We start from the raw sequence: 18,540 nt of genomic DNA, 5'->3' as shown, positions 1-18,540 counted from the left end.
TTACAAAATTTCCACAAAAGAAAATGGAAAAACTTTTAAAAAATAATTTAGATTTACTCTTGTTAACAATATGATATTTCCATCAAGATATATAGAAATAGTCATCGAAGTTGGTTCTTCAAATTGGAAATTAAGACTTAAAAATGTCTTGGAAAAATCTAATTATTCAATTAATAATATAAGAAAATTATGAACATTTAATTTTCACAAGAAAAAAATGTGAAGGAATTAATTGAATGTCCGTTTGTTAAATTAATTAAGAGATTATTATTTACTCTATTTATTTTTAATTATTTATTTTTAATTTTTAAATACACAATAAGCAATATGTATAACTATTAATTTAATTTAGTGTCAAATCATTTACTAAATTAATTAAAAACTAAAATTATGCCATTCAAAGTTAAATTATTTATATAATTTTGTTATATATTATAATTCTAAAATTTGTATTTTCTATTATTTTTAATGGTGTTTAGTTAATTTCTAACACTAACTTCTTAAAAATATAAAACAAAAGGGTTATGTATCGAATTAGATAATTTCAACCATAAATAAAAGAATTAATAAATGTGGAATACCTCTATTTTAAAAGTTGAAAACTTTAGTTAGGAAGTTTGAGAATCAATTTGATAAAATTTGTAAATGTGAAGGATTAAATTTATTGAATTATTTAGAGTTAAGATCTAATCGATAGAATATGAAAGTATTGATGACTAAATATGTTATTATATTAGTTAGAAAAAGACGTTATGTAACCAATTTAATAGCGGGTGATCAAAACAGAATGAATTCATACATTAGTGTCAAAATTAAAATTTTTAAAATTGGATGAAAATATTATTAAATGACCATTTGTATAATTTACCCTCTAACATTTAGTATGTGTAATGTAAATGATAAATTGCGTGTAAATTAAATTGAGTTTCGGTCATTAAAATTATTTGGTTAAATTGAAAATTTTAGGTTCATTCGATGAAAAATAATTTAAATTTAAATTTTATAATTTTTAACTATTTTTTAACTGTTCCATTCCAATCTTACAATATTGTGTACCATGATCCATTAACCAATAAATATGAAAATGAAGAAGAAAGTAATTAAAAATATATAATGGTAAATTTAATTTTTGTTAATTAAGTTATTTAGTTAAATTTTACTTTTAATCTTTTAAAAATAGTTGAATTTGATCATTAACCATTCAAAAGAGCGAATTACTTTTTTACGTAAATATTTATTAAAATGTTGGTTTATTTGAGAAGTAAAATGTTAGTTTTGTAAACATTACAATCGGCATGACAATCCACGTATACTTATTTTTTATTTGAATTCTGAATTTTTGTTGTTTTAATATTTTATAAATTTTAAATTATTTATTGATATGGCATATAAAATAAATAACTTTATGTTAGCATTTAAATACACACAGATTGTTTGGTGAGTTGCTTCAGTAATATTATTAAAATTTTAATATTTTAGTGAATATTTCTGTTTGAAAAATAAATATTTAACTCTTCTTGGTGAAATTTAACTTAATCAAATTAATAAAAAAAATATAAATATTGATTAAGCAAAAAAAACAAATAGAAAAGAGGTTTAAAATTAGGCAAGCCAAAAAGGAAACCCTGGGTAACGGTTCTCTCTCTTAATTGACTGGATATTCTTTTTTTTTTTTTTTTTTGTCGTAACAATAATAGATATTGTGATTGTGTCAAGGCAAAATTAGGCTTCTACTAGACAGTAAGATACACCTAATAAGTACAATTCTTTTAATTTAATCATTAATTAGTTCCTTCTAATAATGCATTTCCTTTTGTCTCTAAACTTATTTCACGGACCAAGTTTCCATTGCCATTGTAAGAATTTTTAAAGCTTCCGAGATTATTGTCAAATTTTTATGTAAAATATTTTTATAAAAATTTTATATTAAAATTAAATGAGGGTTAATTCAAATGTTTAAATAAAAGTTTAAAAATTTTACATATTTTGTTAAAACATTAAAAATAGGGTTAAATATAAAATTAAAATTTATCCACTTCTTCCGGTTTGGTCATTGAACTTTTTTCCCATTCACTTTATGTTGTTGACTCTACAATCCTAAGCAAACATGTTTTTGTTGATGTCAATCTGATTTCATGGATAGAAAAAATTGGTACCAATCTAAAACATAAAAATTATAAGTATCAATTTGGGAGAAGTGGACAATTTTAGTACCAATTTTATATTTAATCCTAAAAATAAAAATGTTCTCAGATTAACATATAATACAAGTATATGTATTCTTTATAAATTTGTAATTTAATTTTTATCACTTTATTTTTAAATAATAAAATTTAAATATGATTATCAACATAGAGAAAATTATTTATTAAATTTATTAATCTAAAATTTTAAAATTAAAAAAAATCAGTAGCCATCTTAATTTTTTGGTTGCGTAAACAATAATGTTAAATGAGAACTTAAAATATGATACAATTAAACTATCAATTTTATCTTGAATTTGGAAATATGAATTAATTAACTTAAAAATTGAATCCGATCAAATTTAATTAAATCATAAAATTAATAATTCAAACTTGAAAATCATGTAAGTTTAAAATAATTTTAATTTAAAATAGTTTAAATTTGAAATGATTGAAAACCAAAATGATTTTATTATAAAATGATTAAAATATGAGACAAATTAAATCCAAATTATATCAACTTAACATTATATAATTTAAAAGCTAAATTGAAAGCTTAAATAATTAAGCTAATGACTCAAATTTTAAAATTAAAAATGATTTTAACTCAAAATCACGTAAATTAAGATTCTTTAAGCTAAAAATAGCATGTTACAAATGTCGAAATTATCAATAAATCATTGATGTGGTACAAAATATATATTATGATCTCCCTAATGTTGTTTATTGGTATAGAGTCTTTCATGGAAGTTGATTTATGATTGAGACTCAAAACTCATAAATGAAACCCACGCAAAAGGCCCATGCTGCGACATTTGATTAAGACACTAATCCCATCATTTTCATATATCAATTTTCAATCATTGGCTGGGGACTTCAATGTGATGCCATGTTTGTTTATTCCCACTAAATATAATTTTTTTATTTTGAAGTACACCATTACTCAGTTAAAGAAATTAATTAAAACCTTGAATAAAAAATATTTTTTCTAAATTTTTTAATTATTTTTTCATTCGTTTAGCAAACCGTCAAGAAAATATATTTGTGACCTAAGCATAGTATAAGGAAAACAAAAGTAGTATTATTTTTTTTAGAATTTTTATAATTTTTCTATAATTTTATAACTAATTTTTAAAATAATTTTCTATATTTTTATGATTTTCTAGAAGTTCTATAAGATTTAAATAACTTTTAGTAACTCTTTAATATTTTTTAGATTTTTATAACTTCAATACTCTTTTAGTTTCTAACTTACTACCATATTACCATTTTTTCATATCAATTATCTTTCATATCAATTATCAAATCAACCACGTCAATACTTAATAGTCCATCAAAAGCTTCGATGATAAACTATATTTCAATGACTTAATTAAGTGTTTCATAATTTTTATTTTGAAGTTATTGTATTTCATAATTTTAAAGGTTCAAGGTTCAATTAGGTGTTGTTTTTAATGAAAGATTTAGTCAATTTTTTAATTATTTTACGAGATTTTTGGCATTTACACATTTTAAAAAAAAAATCTTACTTTTTAAAAGCAATATTTATTTTGACAGAAATTAAGAGAAAGAGAAAGAAGCAATTTACGGAGAGAGGTGTCAAATTCTAGAAAAGAAAAGGTTATCCATCTATAAATTAAACTTAAAATTTTGTTTCAACGAAAAATATTGTAGTTATTAAAATTAAAATTAAAATTAGGACATGTTCAACAATTTCACCTTAAATCAAAATTAATAACAGTGGTGGAGACAATATATATATAAAGTAGACCAGGTTTTAAAATCTTTAAGCACATGGGTCTTTTATTGGGTTGAAAAATGAAAAGCACGCCGGAAGGCAAGAGAAGGAACAAAACAACACCAACCTATTCATTTAAAAACACTGAACCATACAACGCCGCAACCAACATGCCATGTGTCTTGTTTAGCTAATCTGTTTGCTTACAATACCCTCTCTCATCAGTATATGTATATATCCAACTAATAACTCTGAAATTCATATTTTAGATTAAAATAAAAATAGTTATTATTAAACAATAATTCGAGCTAAGTTGGTCCGAATTTGAAAAACCTCCTTGCCCAAGACAACACATCCCTAGGATAGCTCCTAGTGTAGCTGCATGAATCAACTAAACTGAACTCACCTAACATATGTTCAAGAAAATGATGCATCGTTATTACAATCTTCATAAGAGAACAAGAAATTGGCTCTATATAACGCCTGTTGTTTACAACAATCCTAAGTTTACTTGCAACATGAAGGCTTCTAAAAAATATGGAAACCAAAATTTTATTTGGAGGATCGTGGGGACGATCTACACAGTTTAAAGAAAAAAAAAATCGTGATATAGGTTTCCCAAAAGCAAAAAGACCAATATGGTTGCTGTTATGTTGACTAGGAAAGCCAGAAAATTTCTTTACCTTTAACCCCTAATTCAATGAGGTTTTAAAGTTCCATACCTGAGGGGAACCAAATATTCAGGACTCGGAGATTAGGTAAGACTGATGCAAGTTGCATAAGATTGAAGCACTGTTAATGCTTGCTCCGTGATGGCCCTATTCCTCACTCGTTTCACCCAATCACCAATAATCTCCTCCGCTTGGCTACCTTTGACACCTTGTTCAAGAGTGGAAGCTGCTTCAACAAGCTTTCCTTCAGCCAAGTAAATTTCAACTCTACTGATTATAGACTCGATCCCTTCACTAGATTCGTCAACTTCTTTTACCTATTAGATAGTCAAAAGGCAAGAATGAGATTCTTTCAGGGACTTGGATCTATTATTATGTGAAAAGTAAATCCCATTTTTTTGTCACCTTTAACCAGGATGCAATATGTGCCAAAGAATGCGTCAGGATACCACCACCACCTGGTGGAATCAGGCTGAAATGCCTTAGGTTTCCTTTCAAGGCATTAAACTGCAAGAAGAACATATGTCAAACAGTAATCTACGGAATTTCCTTTGAATGTCATGAATCAGCGTCTGTTAGAATTGCTTAAGGATCAAAACAACTATTAACCATCAATCTATTGCTAAATCTCAGCAGCTCTAGCAGTATTCCAGTCCACCTTTGAAATGAACTCATAAAACTGCTTAGACGTAGCTTGTAATTTGGCCCTATATCCATAGGAATAGCTAAGGTGCTAAACAGAATACAATTTAGGAATTTCTGCCAGTAACTGACTTGCGAATGCCTGTTAGATGCACCAGTGGGCAGTGGTACATAAAAGGAGTAATACTTTCTTTCCTTGCACAAAATTAGACCAAGCATGTAAAAGAAGAAACAAAAAAAAAAAAAGCATTTCTTTCTCTTAACAATCTTATCCTCATCAAGTTTGACCCATTGAACCAAACCACTCGATAGTCCATCTTTAGACAATTAGTCTCCATTCCTATCCATCATAAAATCCTTAATGGATTTTAGTATCAGGTTGATAAGGGTTAGAATACAAATGGACCCTTAACTCTGAAACAGAGAAGCAAACCTCCTTTGGGTTGATTTTAAATGATGCATATAGCATTGTTGGTCTCCCTTTTTCTGGTTTAATATTTTATCCACTGGATAAGTAATCCAGTTCCTAGCAGCTTCCCTTCACAGCACCGAGCTTACCAACTTCAGCAAACCAAGGATTGTTAATGCAGTTACAGCGTTAAGATTCCCAATGAAGGGGCTTCAGCTAGAAACCTCTCACCTTGACAATCCAGAATCTAAGTGCTTAAGCGCCCTTCAATATTGAAGAAATTTATTATTGAAAAAGCCAGACTTTGGGAAATTTGACTGCTAAAGAACCTACATATTCTTTGTTTCTCATCGAAAAATGAATGCAAAGCCAATCCTAATCAAAGAGGAAGCATATTCGATAACAACAAAGAGGAGGGTGAGAGCATGTTTAGTTCAATTTATTTAGCATAGCCAAAGAAAAATGCTATTGACAATGAAACAATCATAAAAGCAGTCCATTTTCAGCGCAGACAAGGGCTTTGTGGCTGCCGCTATAAGAGGAAGAAAAGAGTGCACAAATTTATAAATAGCTAAAAGGGATCAAGTGAATGATGCCATCCTCCCGGCTTTTAGGCTTTGGAAAAAACTAAGATTCTATATACTCTTAGCCGGTCACTATAAAGCATTTAAAATTGTTCCATTCTTTGAAACATATCATGACAAACTAAGATTCTATGTAAAGCATACAATTCTTGCATTGAATTCTATGAAGGGCAAACTATCAACCATGTAACCAAAAGATCATATCATTTGAAATGATTCAGAAATAAGTAGCATATAATTCTTAAGAGTACAAAACAACTTGCCTTTTGATTCAACTCTAGTAGAGTGTCTGTTCCACAGTACCGAGTTTCTTCTGGAAGGGATGAAAGGACCAAACCTAATACTGAATCCTTCTCAAAGCCTTCAAGATAGGTGTATAGAGTATCTATTTCTTTCTGGATTGGTAATCCTTTGGAAAGTGCATCTTCTAGAGCAAGAGCTCCCTGTAGGACCCAAGAACATTCAAGTTATGTGACAATGATTTACAAGTTCAGACGAATTATTACTAGATCTATCAATCATTATACAACATAACTCAGATTCCAAAGAAAAAAAAAAAAGAGTCTAAGAACAACGAATTAAGGTGGAGAAGGTACCAAAGCAAGTTTGTGAATAGAATGAATCTTGTGCGCCTCTTCAGATTGTGCATAAAATGCCATACATAAGGCATTTATCTACAACAGAATAGTTCAGGCCATGTTTAGATCCTCTAATCACATCCATGGTGTTGAATGGCTAATAATAAACCAATATTTTAGACTATGAAATAATACTCGAGCATGAAGTTAACAACATGTGTATTTCTCAAAATCAGATTCATCTGAACAGTATACAATAAAATAAAAAATGAGAAACACTTTTAAAACTAATGTTTGTAACTGATGAACTAGAAGCTTCCAATTCAGAAGGCTACTCTTTTTTAACTTTAGACATGCACATTGATCCTGAAATAATTTTCATGTTTGATTTAGTACTTTAATATATATATAAAATACGGTACTTTAATATTTGAAGCATATATCAGAAACTATTCTTGCTTTCATTTCCTTCTGCAAAATAGGTGGTACTAGTTAAACTTTGTTCAGGTTTCTGTGACGATGGAAATATATTAACTGTTTAGATTGTAAATCAATACATTCCAGCAAATGATAATATTCAGAAAAATTTAATGGCAAAACCTTTGATTTTAGCAAGAAGTTGCACAAGAGGTTCACTAATTTGCTTGTGATCATTGATCACTTAATGAGTTTGATCTTCAACAAAAAAACAGTTTCATTTTTCACACATAAATATAATATATACTGATGCACAATGTCTATCAAACAAATGGAGCATCATCATGCAGAAAACAGAAAGCATGAAAGTTGATACTGCGTTAAACTGAAAGCTAAAACATTGATGCATGCCATGACATTTAGCTTGTCTTTTCCCCTGAAAGCTATATCCCTCAAAGTAGAGCCATGACATTCTATATTCCAACATATCATATAAGAAAAATCTTGCATCATAAGTTTTAAATTTATTTATTCCATATTCTATCAAATAACACTGAAAGGAACTTTCCAATTCATGTTTTCTTCCTAAAAACTAGAAAACTTAATTTTGTTCAGATTTTCAATAAAAGAATTCCACCAGGAAATAGCTTACATGAAAATTTGCTTCTGCCATTTTTTCAATCTGTGCTGCTTTCTCATTTGCAATTGCAGATACCAATTCTGCTTTTCCTTGCTCCTGTGCATTTTTCAAATTCATTTCAGCTTCTCTTTCCTGCAATAACCAAAGATTTAACAGCTTGAGTTCATTAGTTATGAAAAAATGCTATAGAACTTCTTTGTTAGCATAAAACTACGTACCTTTTCTTCAAGTTCCATCCTTAGTTTCTCTTCCATTCTCTCTTGTAGGGATTTTATAGCAGCTGCTGCTTTTGTTCTTTCTCTCTTCAATTCCTGAAAGTGGTAAAATCGAATTCATAGAAGCTTGAATTCACAAAATAATATAATTACCTCTTTTCTTTTACTTAATCTTTTAACCCTTCGGAAGGGCATATGGATGCCAGAGTATACTCTATCTCGAAGCGAAATTGACTTTCCAAGGTAAATACAGAAAAATAAGCATGCTCATCAAAATCCATATTGCAAAATCATAGAATAGATTAAGTTTATTGATAAACATACTAATGTAATTTCGTTAACTAGCATAAAAATTAGAGAAACTGATTGGGACTGGTCTTCCTATAATTCAAAGTTTTCGGCTTCTGTTATTCCTTACAAACAGATCAAGTTGTTCCAAACTAATAAAATAACGATTGCGTTTTGTCATTGTCACACACAAAACAGGAAAACCAAAATATATAAGGTTGATAAAATTGCATGAAACTCTATATCACGGGATAAAATTTTCTTTACAGTGGTGAAATGGTAGAGCTTCAACTATCAATCACTACCTATCATATCCATTTCTGTCATGTGATGGGCGATAAAGCACTACAGAACCATCAACTTTTAATCAAATTGTTTGTGTTAGAGTCCCAACTCACCCATTCTGCCTCATGTTCAGTCCTGACATACAGGTTCTAGGGATACAAAAAGAAAGTGGATTCACCGGGACAATTAAGCATAAAGTGCAGATGGGAGTCATTGTGGCTTTGTTGAAAGGTTAAAGAAAAAGATACATGAACAAGTTTAGGAAGAAGAATTATTCTTATTTTTTCTAATCAGACTATAGCCTTTTAAAGAATAGCAGGAAAAATAAAAAGGAAATAATCTCTAGAAATTAGCCTATCCCTAAAAATTAGTAATTTGATTATGGCTAATAGTACAAGGAAATTCCTAGAACTAAGGTAGAAAATCTGCTTAATTTAAGGAATTCCAACACTCCCCCTCAAGCTGGAGTGTAGATGTTAATCAAACCCAGCTTGCCCATAATTTCTTCGAATATTTTTCTGCTCAAGCTTTTGGTTAACACGTCTGCTACTTGTTGTCTTGTAGGTAGATATGAAACACAAACTTCCCCTTTGTTAATTTTCTCCGTAATAAAGTGGCGATCAATTTCCACATGCTTGGTGCGGTCATGGTGTACAGGGTTATGAGCTATGCTAACTGCTGCCTGGTTGTCACAGTATAATGTTATAGGTTTTGTATAGGATAATTTTAGTTCTCCCATTAGCCGTTGTAACCACATTCCTTCACATATACCGTGGGACAAAGCTCGATATTCAGATTCAGCACTGCTGCGTGCCACAACAGATTGCTTTTTACTCCTCCATGTCACGAGATTACCCCAAACATAGCTGCAGTAACCGCCAGGAGCGCCTGTCATTAACTGCCCCTGCCCAGTCTGCATCAGTGTAGACTTCTATGCTTCGATTTACATCTTTCTTGAAATGCAACCCCTTACCAAGAGTCCCTTTTAAGTATCTCAATATCCTGTAGGCAGCTTCCTAATGTTTCTCCCTAGGAGCATGCATAAATTGACTTATAACACTTACTCCAAAAGCTATGTCCGGACGAGTGTGAGAAAGATAGATAAGTTTTCCCCCTAACCGTTGATATCTCCCCCTGTCTACCTCTTCTCCATCCTTATCAGTTCCTAATTTAAGGTTTGGTTCCATAGGAGTCTCGGCTGGTTTGCAACCCAACAGTCTGACTTCAGAAAGTAGATCAAGAACATACTTTCTTTGAGAGATTGAAATACTTGCCTTTGACCTTGCTATCTCCATTCCTAGAAAATATCGAAGATTCCCCAAATCTTTAAGTTGAAACTCAAGACTTAAGAACTCTTTTAGTCTTTCAATTTCAATAGAATCATCCCCTGTCAATATTATGTCATCTACATAGACAATGAGAATACAACACTTCCCATTATCCGAGTGTTTGTAGAATAAGGTGTGATCAGCTTGACCTTGAGTATAATGTCTACTAGTCATGGCTTTGGCAAAACGATTAAACCAAGCCCTAGGGGATTGCTTTAGTCCATACAAGGACTTCTTCAACTTGCATACTTGGCCCTTGCTTCCTTCGAATCCAGGCGAAAAATCCATGTAGACTTCTTCGTTTAATTCTCCATTGAGAAAAGCATTCTTTACATCCAATTGGATCAAAGGCCATTCTAAGTTGATAGCAATTGAGAGATGCACTCGAATAGTATTCAATTTGGCCACCGGTGCAAATGTTTCCTCATAGTCCAACCCATATGTTTGAGTGAAACCCCTGGCCACAAGTCTAGCCTTGTATCGATCAATGCTCCCATCTGGTTTAAATTTTGTGGTGAAAATCCACTTACAACCCACGGTCTTCTTCCCAGTAGGTAGTTTAAATATTTCCCAAGTTCCATTGTCTTCAAGAGCCTTTATTTCTTCCAACACAGCTTGCCTCCATTTGGTTGACTTAAGAGCCTCTTCTATGTTTTTTGGAGTTTCTATAGAGTCAACATTAGAAACAAAGGCATTGTAGGATTTAGACAAGTTTCCATAGGATACAAACCGAGAAATGGGATGTTGAGTGCAGCTCCTAGTGCCCTTTCTTACTGCAATTGGAAGATAGATGGAAGATGAAGGAGGTGAAACTTCTTCCTCAAGACAGTCCTCGGGTAAAGATGGCATTGGCACTGCTGTTTCTGTTTCAGGCAGCTGATGTCTCCGAGAGTATACACGAAGCCCCTGAGTTTTTTCTTGTTGTTTTTCAGAATGAGTGGGCTGTTTTTCTTCATTAGTATGGTTAATCACCCTTGTTTCTTGTTGCTGAACAGTGGAGATAGGAAAAACAGGTTCCAAAACAGGAAAAACAGGTTCCAAAACAGGAAAAACAGTGGCTGTAGGATTTTCAGCAGGTTTTGTAGTGGTGGTAGGGCTGATAGAGTCTTGAGGTATAATGAGAAGATTGCTCAAGGTCTCATCTTCACTAAGTATCTCCCCCTGAAGATGAGAGGCTGAAAATATGGCTCGTTTTCAAGAAAGTAACATCAAGGGACACAAACATCCGGTGTAAGGTTTGAGAGTAGCACTTGTACCCTTTTTGTGTAGGTGAGTAACCAATAAAGACACAAGTGTGGGCTCTAGGATCAAGTTTAGATCGGTTAGGTTGATGGTTGCGGACAAATGCTTTGCAACCAAATGTTTTGGTTGGGAGATTAGGAACACGAAACAAGGGAAAATTTTTTGAAGAGTATGTAAAGGTGTTTGAAAGTTTAATACCTTAGATGGGAGTCGGTTTATAAGATAACAAGCAGTGAGGACAGCTTCTCCCCATAAATACTTTGGTACACCCATAGTAAACATAAGAGCACGAGCCACGGCTACAAGGTGTCTATTTTTCCTCTCGAAACCCCGCTTTGTTGAGGGTGTCGGACAAGAACTTTGATGTATGATTCCTTGCTCGAAAGATAAGGACTTAGGATAGAATTAAAGTACTCTCTCCCATTATCGGTTCTAAGGGTGTGAATATTTGAATTGAACTGGGTTCAATCATTGAATGAAAATTTTGAAGACTCTAGAGACTTCGGATTTTTCTTTAAGGAGATAGATCCAACAAACTCTAGTGTGGTCATCAATGAAAGTTATGAACCACCTAGCCCCTGTGATGTTTTTTACTCGACTGGCTCCCCATAGATCACTGTGGATTAAAGAGAAAGGTTGAGATTGAACATAAGGTTTCAAAGGATAAGGGACACAAGTGTGTTTAGACAGTTGGCAAACTTCACAGTTCAATGAACTTATTTTCTTATTTAGAAATAGTAGAGGAAACAATTTCTTCAAGTACATGAAATTTGGGTGTCCTAGTCTATGGTGCCATAGCATGATAGAATCTTCTTTTGATGTAGATAAGGCCATCCCTTCTTGTGAACTGTTTTTGTTCCAAACATATAAGCCATCATCAACTTTAGCAGTGCCAATCATCTTCCCCGATTCCTGTTCCTGAACCACACAACCTAAAGCAGAAAATTCAACAAGTACTTTTTGATCCTTGGTCAGCTTGCTAATTGAGAGTAAATTATAGGAAAGATTTGGAACATGTAAAACTTTATCAAGGGAAAAATTTTCAGTAAGTCTAACTGTCCCAATTCCAGCCACCAGCGAGTAAGATCCATCAGCTATGTGAATCCGAGAGTGATCATGACAAGGTAAATAGGTGTGAAACAAACTTAGATTACCTGTCATGTGGTCGGATGCACCCGAGTCTAGTATCCAGGAAGTTGTGATAGGTTCGTGTGTAGTATTTAAAGCAGTACCTTGAATAGCTAGTGACCCACTAGCTGTAGGAGTCCTGAGTAGTTTATGAAGAGCCTCAAATTGAGTTTTGGCTAGCCGAAGTTTATGAAGAGTCTCAGAGGAATTTTCGGTGTCACCCATGGGAGTAGGGTTTCTAACAGAGAAAACAGAACAAGAAAAGAGAAGAAAGAGTAGGATCAACTGAATTCCTGATGCTTTTGATACCATGAACAAGTTTAGGAAGAAGAATTATTCTTATTTTTTCTAATCTGACTATAGCCTTTTAAAGAATAGCAGGAAAAATAAAAAGGAAATAATCTCTAGAAATTAGCCTATCCCTAAAAATTAGTAATTTGATTATGGCTAATAGTACAAGGAAATTCCTAGAACTAAGGTAGAAAATCTGCTTAATTTAAGGAATTCCAACAATACACATGGGTAAGAAGAAGGCAGGTTATCAAATATGTGTCTCGTAAAGTGGACAGCAAGAAAAATAAGTCCTCTTCTGGCTGATTTCATTTGACAGACAATAATTCATTATATGTGTGTATAGTTCAAAAATGAAGAAAAAAAATCAATGTTTTCAAGCCCTTACAAAGTATATATAAATATATATCTATATAAACAGAAGACACAAGTACCACAAAAGAGATGAAAAAATTAATATTTTTTCCCTCTTTCACCATGAAACATGAAAGAAATTACTGTATGTTTTGCACAGCAAGCGCAAGAGAAAAGAGGAAGTCAGAGCATGAATGCATTAGTCAATGTGATGTAAGAAAATTAGAATTACCCAATAAGCATAGAGCTGAAAGCAATGACAAAAAGCTTAGCTATCAATCACATGAAATATAACATAGTAAAAACAATGAAAATATGAAAAGAGCTGTAACCTTATCCAACATAGCTGCCTCTTCTGTACGCATTAGTTCCCTGGCTCTTGAATCCCTTAATTCCTTTTCATATTTCTCCTGAAGAGAGAGTGGGTGGAAAAAAAGAAAAACATTAGCAAACAGTATGCGATGGCCAAAATGAAGCTGCAGAAATTAAGAAGGCAGATGATGTGTAGCAGAGCCTAGTGCTCAAACTTCAGACCTTCAATTCTCGTTTTTCCTCAGCAAAAGCACGTGCATCCAACTCAGCTTGCTGCTTTTCAGCAGCATGAATGGCTTGCAGGAAATCAAGAACTAATTTTCCATCCTTCGATAAATATCCCTCATTAAGTTCCTCAATCGCGGTACCAAAAGCCTAGCGTGTTAAAAATAATGAAAACCTAGTGTTAGTTGACACTCTTTCTTATCATATGTATTAAACAAAAAATAGGAGATGTAAATAACCTCTTTTTCTTTAGAAAGCTGCTCATATTTTCTGTTTAGAGAAGCCAAGTAGCCTTCAGCTGCCTTTTCCCTAAGGTGATAGGCATCAAGAAGAGAACTCGGAGCTTCTATATCTTTACTGGGTTTATCCTGCAGCAAAGTAAAACCAAATGTTGTTTTGTATCAACTCTGATAGAATAATGAATAAGTATATGTACATATATACCTATATAAATATCTATATATTTGAAGTGAATACAGGAGCTGCTCAGGCATAAAAGAAACTTTAATCCCTCGGATGTTGCAATCCTAAGCCCACTTTTTAGGGGATCAAACCTCCCTATAAAGCTTTTTCTTGCCCAGAACATAAAAAGGGAAATGCAAGTTCTTTGCCACCTCAAATGACAGTCTTTTCCTCATTTAAACACACACATAATGCTCAAATGTTGCAATCCTAAGCTACGCTTTTGGGGATCAAACCTTGGTATAAAGCCTTCCCTTGCCAAGGAACTAAACAAAGAAATGCGGTGACTCTTTGTCATCCTAAAGCATTAGCTAGGTATCCACAAGCAGTGGACAGCCTCTGAATCATAAGCATATTTATTCCCACAGAAAGTGGAGAAAGCCTTCCAACCAGACTTTTTATCCCCCCTTAAACCAACAATGTGCTGAAGAACATAATAAATAAAAGGTACATTCCAAAGTATTTAATATTCAGACAATGAAAACATGAAAACTTTTTAAGAAGTTTCATGGACCAACCTACAAAGAATAACAATGGTACGTGAAGTTATTCCAAGAAGTTACAAACCAGAAACAACATGAAATGTAGGGTGTTAAGAAGAGAAACTGATGAGGAGAACAAAGGATACTTCTATAGTGGGATGCAGAGATGGGACAGAATTTATTTGACTTTCTTCAGGGCCTAAACTAAGCACTTCTGCACCTTTACTTGGTTCATCCTGCAATGGTGGAACACCACAAGTCATATTGAGCCTGTGCAGTATAAGTATATGCGAAAAAGATGATATTTTTCCAGTATTAAATTTTTGGAATGTACAGTAAGCCTAGAAACAGTCTGGTGGTATTGTTGCCACTTAACTTGATACTTGCGGTTGAAAAAAATGCAAAGTTATACAAAGAGATTCAATGCTTAGCAAGTTACAACAGTTAAGCCTCACTCCCTTTGTTACTGAAACTTCCATATAAACCAGTGCCCTACCCAGGAAACAAGAAAAGGCACCATGGTTCTTTGGCATCCAGGGACATTTCTTTATGCACCCATGCACAAAATTATGAAATATTGCCAGATTCCATGGCAGGTAAATTATATTGAAAGAAATAAGAATGTGCATAGATACACGTAAAGTGCCAATGGTGTTTCTTGGCAAACAAATGACAATTGGCTAAGGTGCATTTCTGCCATAATTGAGTTGCGGAGCGATAGAAATAGATTAGCAAAACTTTAATAACAATAACAAAGTAACCTATATTGTCTAGTTCATATTGAAGTGCATCTGATCACTCTTTAATATTATAATAGTGGCTAGCATAGACATTACACCATAAAGATGGAATCCGCATATAGATGCTTAAGTCATTCTTCAAAATTTCATAAAATCTATAACTCCAATCGATCAGTATCAGTACTAATACAGGGTGCATAAAAAAGAGTACCTGCAGCTTAACTGCGGTAGTAGGAGATGGTACAGTTTTTGTCTCCTTTTCTCCAAGGGATGCACTTGATCGGGTATCCAATGGAATATCTTGAATTTCCTTCTCCAGTGCCGTTACATTTTGAGACTCAACCTTTTTAAGATTCCCCTCCGCTGATGCATCGGTATCTGCACTGTGATCAGCAGATGGCAAGTTGCTCTGAGAATATTCAGGTAATGCCTTTTCTGGTACAGATGTTGTGCTTTCTTCAATTATCTCGTTCAACTTACCTTCAATATTCGACTGGTTTTCACCTTGGGTTTCACTTGAAATTTCAGGCTCAGGAGGTAGATCGATATTAGTTGCAGCTTTTTGCTCAGGCAAGTCCACATGAGGAGTCAATTTGTTTATTTCTTCATCACGAGAAGAAACATCTTGGATATCCTTTTCATCTTTCTCATCAAAACCAGTTTTCGTTGAATCAATAGAAACCTTGGGGCGTGCGCCATATTGCTCTAAATATCCAGTTTGGTAAGCAACCAAAATAGCACCACCAATAAGAGAAGTTCCAAGGACAAATTTTGAAAGCCCACTCTTCGATTCAGGTTTCGGAGTACCATTTTCTCCAGAAGAAGTCGAAAATTGCTTTCTTGAATAAATAAAAGGTGATGAACACTACATTTTAACCATGCATCGTAAGAGGATCAATTATAAAAATAGTACATAGGAACTCCAAAATTGATACTGAAAGTGAAAACAGTTGAGTTTACCTGGGGCATAATCTGCCTGGGTATTCTCCAAGGAGCCCCTCGGCAACGTGGTAATTCCAAAATTGACCTTCCAAGCATACTGTCGGATATTCACTACTTCAGGGATTTTGAAATTATATTGCGGCAAAGGTGTTTGTGAAAATGATTGGCAGAGGAAGTGAGGATTCTTAAGGGAGGAGTCGCTTTCGGGTTACGCTTTTAGCATTCAAATCAATTGTCTTCCGCTTAAGTCTTTTACAGGGTTGAGCGAGCCAGCGAGGAACCACGACCGCTTTCCCGGGGAGCCGAGGCGAGCGCTAGATAGGAATCGCCGTTGGAGATGGAATTGAAAGCTGTATCAGCGTACTCAGCGTACAACTGACAGTTTGTAATTACGGGTGGCAAACGGGCTGTTGCATCTGTTTTTTTGGGATTTTTTCAGCTCACATTTTCGGGTTTGAATATTTTGGAGCTCCATTCTTTTGAATTCGGATTTGAATCAAAGCTAAAATATAATTTTAGTGAATTATAGTATCCCTAAAATCTAAACAACAAATACAATTAACATCCACTTAAATTTAGACCATACTCAATATGATAAACACACTTAACAATTAAATTATCATATAAGATTCGAACTAAAATAATTTTAAATTTTTAAATTATAAATATTTTAATTTTAAAATAATATTTTATTTTATTTTTAAACAGTAAGTAAAACAATTTAAATTTATATAAATTATATATATATATATTTAAAGAGTTGTATAATATAAAAATTTTACAATGCTTATTATGTAAAATCTATTATATAATATATATATGAATTAAGGAAAATATATTTTATAATTTATTATTATATTATATTCACATTTCTATAACTTTCATCTTTATTATTAAATTTAAAACATAATACTCATATTCTAAAATATTTATCTCAAAACTAAAATATATTATATTAAACTTAGAACTCAAATAATACACCCATGATTACCCAAACTCAAAATAAATTAGTTCTAGCTCAAATTTCAAGTCTAAAATAAAAATAAATTAAACCTAAATACAACTTGTAAAAGTTAAAACCTAATTCAAAATCTAATTTAATAAAAATATTATTTTATTAAAATATTAAGTTTTAATAATATTTTTGTAAACATGTAGTGAAATATACTAAATTACACATAACTATTGATACTATATCATTTATAATAATCTATAATAAAATAAAAGTAATATATATGTGTGTTATACCTCCTTTTAACTTGGGAACGTGTCAGCATAATAGGCTACCTAAGAAATGCCCGTAGCTAGTTCTTTGACTCTACTCGGATGCCTCAATGACTAGCCCTCCTGGATCCCTACTCACCGTTTGGCCCTCTGTATTAATAGGGATCTAGACCACCTGCTTCTAGGAATAATCCACCTATTTTGACAAAAATTCTTACCCTTTTTTAAGTGTGAACACTCCTTAAGTGTGAACACACCCTTGAATATCATGGAACCCTTCCTGAGCACAACAATCTTGTACTACCATAACAAAATGAGTTCACAGTGCATGTCCTACATATACTCCCTGATGGCAACTCCTTTGCAATGACCTGCCACATTACACTAACAAACAAGAAGACTTCGCTTATAAAATATCATTTTAAACAATGAGAAAAAGGATCTTTTGGAGCCCTTAAGCAATCTTTGAGCATTTATCCTCCTCAACTTTCTCTTTGTCCTCTTGTCTTTTCTGGCTCTCTATCTCTTAAGGTGAACCGACTTTTTTAGTACCACCATATCTTGTTGTACACCAAATTAACAACATGTATTAATAGTTTTAGTCATAATTATATACTATATTATTATATTATGTAATACTATATCACATACAAGTGATAGTAATACATAATATATTAAATATTAAATATTAAATATTATTGTTTACTATTATATTGGTTGAAATATGCTTTAAGTCCTTATACTATTCTTATATTTGAAAACTTGCCCTCTAACTATATTATGTAATGTTATCTCATATAATATAATATATAATATATTAATAGTTTATATATATGCATTAATGATTAAACATTACAATATTATGCAATATTATTTCTTTTATTATAATATATAATATTAATAATAGTTATAAGTGTGTTAGTAGTTTTAGTCACAGTTATATAATTTATTATTATATCATGTAATAGTATATTGATGTGCTAAGATTTGAAATATGCAATTAGGTAAATTTCATGCTTATTTTAGTTTGTTTTAATGAAATTGAGTCTTTTATTTTATAGAAGTTAGATATGTTGCATTTAGCTTTAGTTGTGTTTTTATGTCGCTTTTTAGTGTTGTCAACACTATTCTAGTTTTACATAGTAAATGATATTTATGTT

General features: G+C 32.2%; 1 protein-coding gene across 6 annotated transcripts; it reads right to left on the bottom strand.

Annotated features, from left to right (window-relative positions):
• Positions 1–4,184: 4,184 nt before the first annotated feature.
• On the bottom strand, positions 4,185–16,746 carry LOC108479325 (uncharacterized). Of its 6 annotated transcripts, XM_053022799.1 has the most exons (14): positions 16,175–16,746; positions 15,695–16,079; positions 15,426–15,592; positions 14,621–14,710; positions 13,770–13,898; positions 13,528–13,680; positions 13,326–13,403; positions 8,081–8,173; positions 7,875–7,994; positions 6,824–6,901; positions 6,491–6,670; positions 4,998–5,099; positions 4,644–4,909; positions 4,185–4,327 (listed from the first exon to the last, which is right to left on the bottom strand). In XM_053022799.1, exons 1-13 carry the CDS (start codon positions 16,250–16,252, stop codon positions 4,676–4,678), a joined length of 1,887 nt encoding a protein of 628 aa, XP_052878759.1. In that variant the 5' UTR covers positions 16,253–16,746; the 3' UTR covers positions 4,185–4,327; positions 4,644–4,675. The 6 variants fall into 6 exon arrangements, with proteins under 6 accessions (XP_052878759.1, XP_017637349.1, XP_017637352.1 ...); XM_017781860.2 differs by having other exon boundaries at positions 15,426–16,079; XM_017781863.2 differs by having other exon boundaries at positions 4,185–4,909.
• Positions 16,747–18,540: the final 1,794 nt, after the last annotated feature.

This window comes from Gossypium arboreum, chromosome 12 (genome assembly GCF_025698485.1).
Source record: "Gossypium arboreum isolate Shixiya-1 chromosome 12, ASM2569848v2, whole genome shotgun sequence".
In the NCBI taxonomy this organism is placed as follows: Eukaryota; Viridiplantae; Streptophyta; class Magnoliopsida; order Malvales; family Malvaceae; genus Gossypium; species Gossypium arboreum.
Note: the sequence above shows the minus strand (reverse complement) of the source record. Positions and strands in the feature narration are given on the sequence as shown.

Excerpts from the sequence above, each read along its gene's own strand:
- LOC108479325 (XM_017781859.2), bottom strand. The coding sequence starts at position 16,252 with ATGCTTGGAAGGTCAATTTTGGAATTACCACGTTGCCGAGGGGCTCCT. Across the intron at positions 6,671-6,823 it reads CTATTCACAAACTTGCTTTG|GGAGCTCTTGCTCTAGAAGA; the intron begins GTACCTTCTCCA and ends TGGGTCCTACAG. Across the intron at positions 4,910-4,997 it reads ATATTGCATCCTGGTTAAAG|GTAAAAGAAGTTGACGAATC; the intron begins GTGACAAAAAAA and ends ACTATCTAATAG.